The sequence below is a fragment of the Saccostrea echinata genome, unplaced genomic scaffold (genome assembly GCF_033153115.1).
Source record: "Saccostrea echinata isolate AGI-Se365-2 ecotype Australia unplaced genomic scaffold, CSIRO_AGI_Sech_v1 ptg000023l, whole genome shotgun sequence".
Taxonomy (NCBI): domain Eukaryota; kingdom Metazoa; phylum Mollusca; class Bivalvia; order Ostreida; family Ostreidae; genus Saccostrea; species Saccostrea echinata.
This window is the reverse complement of record NW_026889772.1, coordinates 2,231,756-2,242,724: the sequence shown is the minus strand read 5'-3', so window position 1 is coordinate 2,242,724 and position 10,969 is coordinate 2,231,756. Positions and strand designations below refer to the sequence as shown.

The 10,969-nt window shown below is 32.9% G+C and overlaps 1 protein-coding gene and 1 pseudogene across 1 annotated transcript in view; one reads left to right on the top strand and one right to left on the bottom strand.

Annotated features, from left to right (window-relative positions):
- The first annotated feature begins 292 nt into the window (after positions 1–292).
- On the top strand, positions 293–2,511 carry LOC133191065 (uncharacterized; annotated as a pseudogene).
- Positions 2,512–4,093: 1,582 nt separating this feature from the next.
- LOC133191067 (D-ribitol-5-phosphate cytidylyltransferase-like) overlaps positions 4,094–10,969 on the bottom strand; it is a 28,970-nt gene continuing 22,094 nt past the window's right edge. The window contains exons 7-9 of the mRNA XM_061326744.1: positions 5,972–6,017; positions 5,776–5,858; positions 4,094–4,676 (exon numbers count right to left, since the gene is read on the bottom strand). Coding sequence (XP_061182728.1) covers positions 4,188–4,676; positions 5,776–5,858; positions 5,972–6,017 — 618 coding nt within the window. The 3' untranslated portion in view covers positions 4,094–4,187. The remainder of the gene's footprint in view (positions 4,677–5,775; positions 5,859–5,971; positions 6,018–10,969) is intronic.

The window sequence follows — 10,969 nt, the reverse complement described above, 5'->3', positions numbered from 1 at the left end:
ACTTTATGAATGTGCCCTTTCAATAATTACGTCTGAGGACTCCCCCTCCCCCCTTTTTTGCTTGTCAAGGACTGTTTTGCGTTTGGTTCCCCCACCCCCTCCCTTCCCTAAACTGAAATTCCTTCCTACGGGGACTGGACTTAAAATCTTATTATATTATTATTATAGGTATAATGCTCCGTAACTCTTCGTGTCTGTGTGTGTGTCCTCTTAAATTACTGAAAGAGGCATATCTTTTCCTCTTATTTATCTGACCTGACAACAAGGCTGACGAAGCTACCAGGAAGATTAAACATCAAACCGAAAGTTGGATAAAATGCTGAATCACCTTCTCAGTATCCCATAAAATTACGTACGTAACAGTTCCTACGGTGATGAAAATAATTTGAATATATACTAAAGCTAGTTTGTCTTTATATTTTCTACATTAATTATTATCATTCTGTCCAAGCATTAGTTATGACAATAGTGCGACACTAGTGTTACATGTAGCTCATAATTTTGTAATCTATCGTTATTCCTTAGTGTTAATCAGAGAAATCAAAAGAATTTAGCTTCCATGGAACGAGAAGTTGGCTGAGGTCAATAACATACTATGTGATGTAGTGTTTTTCATGACCCAGAAATATACATATGCATTTGAACAGAGGAGTGTCCCTACGAAATAAACTATATTTTCTAGCTGTTTTTATATATTTTTATGTAAAATTCTTGGAGAAATGTATGAAAAAGGCTGCTTTTAAAATACGGATGAATACCCATGTGTTTCTATTGTCTGTGTTTTACAGGTTTGACCAGAGCCTAGCTTCTGAAAAAGCAATGGCCACTGCCACCACCCAGGCACAGGAACTCATAACCTGTGACCTTTGTATCAAACCTGTCCAGCAATTCTGTAACAGCTGCCAAGTCGGTCTTTGTAAAGATTGCATCAATAAACATGTCAACAGTCTCAAGTCCATGAAGCATGACATTGTTCCTTTCACAAAGCGTACAGTACAGCTTGTGTTCCCTCAGTGTACATCTCATTCCCACCAGAGATGCGAGGCCCACTGTCAACAGTGTGATGTCCCAGTCTGCATCAAATGTCTCACTGGTCCTAAACATAAAGGCCATGAGTTTCATGACATGGCAGATATCATAGCTACAAAGAAAGAAAATATTAAAAAAGAAACTGAGGAAATTGAGGCCATTATTCCAAAAAACACAGCACAGGACAAAGGCACAGAAAACAAAATCTCCAAATTCATGGCTCATTATGCAGATTTACAGAAACAGACCAATGATCATAGAAATCAATGGCGCCTAGAGGTGGACAACATCTTTAACAAAATGGTATCCCTGATTCAGTCACTCAGAGATCATCATACTACAACTCTAAAATCATGTCAGTCCAAACTCAGAGGTCAGAATTCCAGTATGAACCCATCTATTCAAGAAAACAAAGAAATCCTGAAGTCCAACAAAGTTTCTGATGTCAACAACTACCAATCCAAACTGAAGGAATACAGGAACATTCCACAAATACCTGATTTACCATTGCCCTCTCTTCAAACAAACACAGTCCAAGGGAGAGAACTCAGTATAGCATTAGGAGAATACAAGGCTTCACTGACACAGACATCACTATCCAGTCTGACAGATGAAGTCTCCTTTTTATTTGTTAAGGAATTATTGGAAGAAGCCAAAGTGATTGCAAACATTCCAACAAATGTTAAAAACTTATTTAAAGTGGCCTGTGTAGGATCAGATAAAGCTTGGATTAGTGGTGAAGACAAAATGATAACCTGTGTGGACATACATGGAGCTGTGCAAGACACTGTCTCCAATGCATGCAATCAATACCCTAATGACATTACAGTGACCAGACAGGGAGAACTGATATACAGTGATGTCAACAGAACTGTGAACATTGTCAGAGATGGGAAGACAGAGACACTGATCACCACACCATAGAGCTGGCTTCCATCAGGACTCTGCTGTACCAGGTCAGGGGACATCCTAGTTAGTATGGTTACTACTGATTTTAATCATCGTAAAATAGTCCGTTATCAGGGACAGAGAGTGACACAGGAAATAGATAAAGATGAACATGGTGATCCAATCTGGTGGAGAACAACAATGGAGACATAGTGGCCTCTGATTGTAATGCTAGAGCAGTGGTAGTGGTGGACAGGACAGGAAAAGTCAGATTCAGATACAATGACAAACCTCCAGGTAGAAAGGAATCATTCTGTCCTACACAAATAGTGTTGTGATTGATGAATTCAATAACTGTCTACACATCCTAGATCAGAATGGACAGTTCCTGAGATGTGTGGATAAGTTTGAAGGATATAAACCTTTTGGACTGAGTGTGGACAGTGAGGGGAGGTTGTGGGTAGGATTGTACAATTCAGGGGAAGTGAAAGTTATACAGTACATGAAATAAACATCAAATGTTTATTCCTTTCGAAATATATGTGCATCATGAATTCATTACTGAATTAAACATAACAACTCATATGATTTTCATTTCATGATATGACTTTATCTGAAGAAGTGATCATTTGCAAAATGATTTTTATTCTTCTTATTAAAATGTGTTAACTTTATTAAACAAGGAATTAAATAGACTGAATTCATTTCAATATTCAAAATTGTATTACAACATCTTAAATCTAAATACAGAGTAGATTTGTGTGGAAAATTTATTCTTTGTGTTTCTACATAATATAATGAGAGAAAAAAAATCATTTGAAAAGAAGACAAGTGTATGATAATTAGCATGCAAAATAATATGCACAGATGTGCCCAAATGATATTATTGCAAGCTAAGAAAAAAATCAGATATTGGTTCTGTGAAAACAGATTCAGGCCATAGAGATCAACTGAAGTATTTGGGAATGTGAAGACATTCTGATTGTAAATGTCATTTAAAATTGGCTAAAATTAGTAATTATTTCATGTAAAATTGCTTTTACTTTAGAATATTACTATTAATAATTATGTAATTCTATTTTACTTGAAATATGAGGATCCAATGCATCTTACAGAAATCATGACACACATCAGCCCTGAAGGGAGATAATTAAGAAAAAGTAAAAATTGGGTGGGATTAGGGATGGCAATGAATATTCGAATATTCATTCGATGAGTTGATATTCGAATATAAATTTAAGATTCGAATATTCAGTTTTTTCCAGATTTCATGAAAAGAAGTACGTGATTAATAAATTTTGATTAGAACAGTGCTGGGATTATCCCTGTTTAATTTACTAGCAATCAATTTCGATCGCCTGATTTCTTTCACTACTTTCTTATCTTATAGATTTACTAAATTACATGTATTTTGTTTTGAGTAAGGTGTTAAAAAATTGTAATATAATGCTTTAATACGTATAATACAACACGTACTTTTATAGTTTTTTTAGTTATGATCGGATCTAGAATCGAGGACAACAAAATGAAATCTTAGAATGTCTAAAAGGCGTGAAGAGTATAAATTAATTGATAATTGAATGGATGTCCGATAGAATTAGTCTGTAATTAATACTGTAAAGGGCTTAATTTCAGAATAAATGTATAAATTACTTGATTATCTCAGGTTGTACATAATCCTGAATTTTATATTCATTATCAAGAAATTAGTTAATTATCTAGGAAAATTGTCTATAGAAATATTTGTTTACATTGTATCAAAGATTATAATGATATCTCTTATTAGGCAGATAATTGTAATTCATTACACGTATTGAAATCTGAACAGTATACCGTTGCCTTTAGTAAGACGACTGGTTCCTCAGATGGAGCTACTATAAATGCACGTTTCATTTGTTAAAATTATACTTTTCTACGTTTAAATCAATTATTTATTTCAAACATTGACAAATAACAAATAAAATTTCTTATTGTACACCTACAAAAGTCTTCATACAATTTTTCTTCCAATATAAGTATACCTACGCTTAACCTTTCATGATGCATATTTAAAATAAAACAGATTTTATTTATTTTATCGAATATTCAAATATATTTGAATACTTTCATTGAATATTCAAATATGAATTATTGACTAAATTGACATCCCTAGGTGGGATCATTTAAATTTCCTCATCACAAGAACCACTGGTCCAGGAAAGATGAAATTTATAAAGCAAGTTTTTAAAGTGATCAATTTATTGTTCTTTAAACTGCACCAAAGAGAATTTTCATTGCACATACAGAACCTGACCATTCATTCCTGGATCTTGGTTTTTAAGAAGTGACACACTCAGTCTCCCTACTCTCTGGAGATTAGAATCTTTATGATAAACAATCACAGACATGAACACATTGTCAGGAAGCCTGGCCCCTAGAAGTCTTTCTCTGGTGTTTTCAACTACAGTTCTTCTGCATGACTTGTTAATTTCATGCAACAGTACAATTGTTTTCTTGGTCAGAAATGAACACTTAGAGCAAACCATGACTTCTGTTTCATCTGTATTGGTATAACAACCACAATCTTCTTTCTTTGTAGACTCAGATATTGAGTCATTACATGGACAGCCGGAACACTTTTCATATTGATGTGATGTAATTTTGTTCATTATTACAGAGATGTTATCAATCTTGGATGCTATGTCTGGTTCCAATCTCGGGGGTGACAAAAAAAATACAAAACCAGATTCAGAGCAGCTTGGAGATTTTTCTGAGGACACCTGTAAAACAGACACTGGGTGAACATAGAAAGAAACTAAATAAAAACATTAAAACAATGTCTTATTTTTCATTCAAATGAGGAACCAAAATTGGTCCATGGCACAGAATAAATAATAGTGATAAATAGCTGCTATGGCTGAGTATAATTACAAATGCATTGGAACATTGTTTTCATAAATTCATAAAGAAAGTTTTAATCCAGATAATGCATTTTATATTTACAATACAAATAAAATCAAACATTATTCAGTTTTCAAGGGCTCATAAAAATAACAAAAGGATCCACCCTAATATTGTATTTTTCATTCTAAATTCTTTTGTTTAGAGCTTTACATTATAAAACCAGGGTTTGTACAGACCATGAAAAGTGATTGACAAAAGGAAAGTAAAAATTGTCTTGATTTACCTTTTTATAGCCTTACCAATTAGATAATGTTGAAAAAAAAACATAAATGAGAGGTTAAATGAGCTAAAGAAATCAAAATAGTAGATGTGTAATTGTGTCATTTTTTTTTAAATTTGCATGTTTGTATTGTCTAAAAGAGCTTTAAAAAATGGACTTTAATGTGCTGAAAAAGTGCTAAAAGATTCTTAGGCCATAAGAAATTAATAGTTTCTCAGGCCAAAAATTTCAAAATTCAATGTGGCAGGCAGGTTTTATTTTTATTTTTTTTTTAGCAGGTATTTTTTTTTTCATTTCAGTCGTTCAACAAAATGATGATATTACTGGTAACTGATTTTCACTTTTTTGTTCTCTTAATATACTAATTATAATGTACTCAACTTTAAATTATGTTATTCTAAACATTTCTTTAAAAGTTAATTAATAAAGGACTGTATAGACTAGAAGAATATTGTTTATCTAAGAAAAACGTCTATCTATTATTGTTATGAAAAGGGAATTAAATTACTCAATTTTCTTTTCCAACTTGGAAACATAGAAAATTGAGTTATTTCCCTTTTCAAAATGTCAATAAAATTGATCAATGCGGCCGTTTTTGACCTACCAGCAACTTATTGAGCAGTGAAAATGAAGTCTAGTAAACCTTGACACATTAATACCACTATTTATAACAAGGGAGATAACTGTTGACTCACCTTCAGATTTCCTTCTGTGAAGGAGCTTATGATATTCTCTCTTTGGTTTTTTCCTTCCTCAATGAAAATGGATGACAGATTTTCTGCAAGGATAAATTAAATAAAACACTCTACCTAAACAAGGAAAGCTTGTTACTGATCATGATTTGATATTTCACTGAGTAAATTTCTTTATAAAGTTCTGTGATCTGTGTACCTCTTAGTATACCCTCTGCTGCAAATAAGTCTTTTCTGTATGTAACCTGTAAGGATCAATAACACAAAAGGAATAAATTTCATCTCATTATTACATTTACTTAATTTCTAGCAACAAACATATATGAATAAGTAGAAGTGAAACAATACAGCAATATATATCAATACATTACATCATGAGTTATCATGATACTAATTTAATTTGCACCACCAGTATAGTATCATGGTGCTGATCTTTTTAAATTTCTTCTTTAATTAACTCTAAACTAGAACTGTCCAAAATAGACTAATAATAATTAGTAATTATTTTATTAATAAATAATATTTGTTAATAAATAATATTTTATTAATTAGTAATTAAGTTATTGATAATTTTTTTTTTTTTTTTTTTTTTTTTTTTAGAAAAGGTACCAAATCACTAAAGGTATTTTATGGATCTAGAGGTGTTCAAAATTTTTTAACACTGATTGACAGTCAAAGATTAATTGAAATTTAATTACAATTTAATGTGCTAAGCTAGCCTAATAAAACATCAAAATAATAATCATTATATTGTTTTTACTAGTTTGTAAAACTTGATGCATTGCAACCATCTGTCATCTGTCATAATGCTCTGCAATTAGTTTATTGATATTTAAAAAAACTAGAACTGTCCAAAAGGGACAAATACCCCCCGCTGGGTTTTTCAGAGAAAGTACCAAATCACTAATGTTTTCTAGATGTGAGAGGTGTTCACAATTTCCTTAAACATTTACAGTGAAAATTTAATTACTCATTATATATTTTTATACGTCCGTCTTACGACGGGACGTATTATGTTATAGCGTTCATGTTTGTCCATCCGTTAGCTTTTTCATGTCCGGCTCATAACTTTAATACTATTAGGCCTAGAATTATCAAACTTTGTCAGCTGATACATCTAGGGTAGAAGGTGTGTCCCACATTAAAACCAGGTTGCTCTGACCTTTAATAAAGACGCTATGGCCAGATATGGAAAAATCATAACTAGAAAACCATTAGACTTAGAATCAAAAAACTATGTCTTTTAACTTTTAAATTACACAGTCCCAAAAGATGTCAGAGTATTGCAGTATCTTTATTAAAAAAGTGTTAAATCAAGAAAATACTAGTCTTATTTTTTTTCACTATGTTCTTTACAGCAATCTGTAACAACAAAAATTCCACCTCTCCCATGAGTGTAATGATCAGGCACTGGTCAAGGAAAATTTTGATAGCAGAAAATTGCATGTCAAATTAGAGAGAAATTAATGAGTTTAGTGTGAGGAAATAACTGGTAGAGCATCTCTGATCAAGCAGGTGTTATCTACATCTCTTGGGAATTGGGCAAAAGGAATCAGTCTCTTAATTAATTGCTTGTGTTGTATTGAATTGTTCTTGTTGGCTAGTCTTACTTTCAAGATAAATTTGATGTAATTAAAACTAATTTGATATTGTATATAATAATTAAAAGTTATATGATATTGTATAATATAATTTAAACTAATTATTTATTGTACATTTTTTATTTGAATTTTTATATCTTTACAACAAATTGCAGACTGCCTTGTCTTGCTAAGATGTCATTCAAACAATTGAATCTAAACTGTTTATGATAATTTAACAATATTTGATGGGTGTATCATGCTGTGGTGGGGCACTTTATTTAATGAATGAAACTAAGGTGCAGCCTAATAAAACATCAACACTAATAATTACAGTGTTTTTTATTACATTGAAAAAATAGTTTGCAACTATCTGCCATCTTTGTGAGACATGACACTCTGCAAATTGATTGTTGAAAAAAAGAATATCATAATTAATTATAGAAAATCAAATTGATTTTAATACCTTTATATCAAACTCATTTTAAAAATAAAAGGCTGGTTTTAGTAACTATGTATTTTGACAGGCATAAATTACAATTAAGAGACTTAGACAACAGAGATCTTTATTTCTTTCTGTCCAATTCCCCTGAGATATAGATTAGACCTGCTTGATCAGAGATGCCCTAACAGCTTCCCACACTGAACTCATTAATTAATCTTTAACTGGATGCATGTCCACTCATTACTCCCAAGGGACAAATGGATTTACACTATCTGCTGTGTAATGTAAAAACTGTTTTTAATACTTTGTGGGGTTTTTTTAGTTCTAATGAGTAGTTTTAAGCTGTAGTTCACATTTTTGTACAGATGTTCTAGATTCTATGTCTCAAACCTTAGACATGAACCCGAAATGACTAAGTCAATAAATTAAATTAAAAAAAAAACACCTGTAAAATGCAGAAAAATTATCAAATAATGTTGAAAATACCAGGTGCACATCTTCATATGGTAAATAATAAGTGTACAAATTTTCATACAAATCTATGCAATAGTCTCTGGGAACAGATCCAGACAAAACCACATAATAAAAATGAAAAAAACACCTGTAAAATGCAAAATAATTATCCAATCATAATGAAAATACCAGGTGCACACCTTCATATGGTGAATTATAAGTGTACAAATTTTCAGACAAATCCTTCCAACAGTTTTCAAGAAATGGTCCGGACAAAATCTCGTCTACAGACAGACGGACAGACGGACAGACAGACGGACATGCTGATTCCAATATACCCCCCTAAACTTCGTTTGCGGGGGGTATAATAAATAAATAAACAAGAGGCCCAAGGGCCTTAACGGTCACCTGAGTATGATACAACAATTTAAAGGATGTATAGAGTATAAAATGAACTGAAAGGTGAAGCTTTGTTGCCCAAAAGCAAGAAAAATAGGGTGATCATGATCAACAAAATAACTGGTCTTAATATTCATTAACAGTTCATAAATTATGTTCTAATCTGTTCCCCATTCATCACTATCACCATACAACATATTAACAAATTATCAATGCTTCTGTACTATTTTAATCCCTTGTTGAAATCTCTTACATTGGCCTCTCTTGGTCCTTGATGAACATTTAATAAGACAAGCAGACCTGTTTACCCATATCGTTGTCTCTCAGTATTTTTTATTAGATTTGTCAGTGAGATTTGGCATTTGCCCGTAAGATTTCACTTTTCATCAATTTTACATATAAATTTACATTTATATGTAATACCTTTTGGGGCCTCGCCCTACCCTCGGGGGTCATAATTTGAACAATTTAGAATCTACATTACCCAAGGATGCTTCCACAAAAGTTTTAGCTTTTCTGGACCAGTGGTTGTTGAGAAGAAGATTTTTCCTATATATTTCAACGTAAAACTTGGATCCCCTATTGTGGCCTTGCCATACCCCTGGGGATATGATTTGAACAATTTAGAATCTACACTACTTGAGGATGCTCCTACATAATTTTCAGCTTTTCTGGCCCAGTGGTTCTTGAGAAGAAGATTTTTAAAGATTTTTCCTATATATTTCAATGTTAAACTTGGATTTCCCTATTGTGGCCCCGCCCTACCCCAGGGGGTCATGATTTGAATAATTTAGAATCTTTACTACCCCAAGATGTTTCCACATAAGTTTTAGCTTTTTTGGCCCAGTGGTTTTTAAATGACCCCACCCTATTTTTGTCTTTTCTTGATTATCTCCCATTGTAAGGAGACTTGGCCCTTGATTTTCACAATTTAAACTCTCTTTCACCAAAGGATACTTTGTACCAAGTATGGTTAAAATTGGCTCAGTGGTTCTTGAGAAGTTAAAAATGAAAATTGGCTCAGTGGTTCTTGAGAAGTTAAAAATGTGAAAAGTTTACAGACGGACGGACAACGGGTAATCAGAAAAGCTCACTTGAGCTTTCAGCTCAGGTGAGCTAAAAAGCATCATACCTTGCTTTCTTTCGAGGGGTTTTTGTCACTTTTTAACCACCGCGTTTTGGCAACCCAACATCACTGAAAAATTTGAAATCTTTCTCTTTTTTTGTGATTAAAAAGCGTCAAACTGAGACAGATCATTACGAAAACTAACTGTTAAAATCCAATCGAACGGATTTCTCATTTCCGTATTTTCATTAGCAAAACGTGAGACGTATTTTGGACTCAAAATCCGTACAAAATTTGGCGAAATCGTAAGAGTAAACAGGTCTGGACAAGTTATTTTTGTCTCATTTTTATTTATCTACTACTTACAAGTCTATCTGATTATTAAAACTATGAAAGTACTTTTTGTATTATACAATAAAAGTTTTTGCATAATTCTCTTATTCTATCTACCTTTCAAGTACATTTTTTAAAGTGATAAATTATCAAAGGTAAAAAGCAAAGGGGAATAACTCCTCTCAGTAGAATACAAACTAATAGAGCCCTGGCCAGGACCAGAACACTTGACCAAATGGTCCAGATGTTCAAAAATCTGGTAAAAAATTCCCTTCCTTATAAAAACTTTTACTCTGTTTGCCTCAGATATGCCCAGGTGCGAAGAAGAAATAAAGAAATAAAGCATTTTTACTACAGATTCACTATATTATCAATAGAGTCCCCCCCCCCCCCCCCTGAAACACCAGAGCTTCTGACTCTGGGACCATACGTTTGCTCATCATAACTAATCACTTTGTTTACCTGCTTAACACTAAGGAGCAAACAGGATTATTTAATAGAATTATTGCATTTTCACTATATTATCAAGAGCCCCACCCTCACACCAGCACATCTGACCCAGGGGTCATGAAATTCACTAATCTGGAAGATGCACTCTTGCTCATCATAACTATACACTTGGCTTCTTTGCTTTTTTAACCAGAAGCAGAAAAGAATATTTTCAAAGAAATTTTGCTTTTTCACTTTATAATCAATAGACCCCCCCCCCCCCCCCCCCGAACCCTTAAACCTGGGGTCATAAAATTCACAATTTTGGAAGAGGCATCCTTGCGTATCATAACAATGTACTTAGTTTGTTTAAACAAAACCCAGGAGCAGAGAAGAAGATTTTCAAAGAAATAATTCACCTTCACTACAGGATCTATATAGCCCCATCCTAGCACCAGAACTCCTGTCCCCGGGGCCATGAATTTCACAATT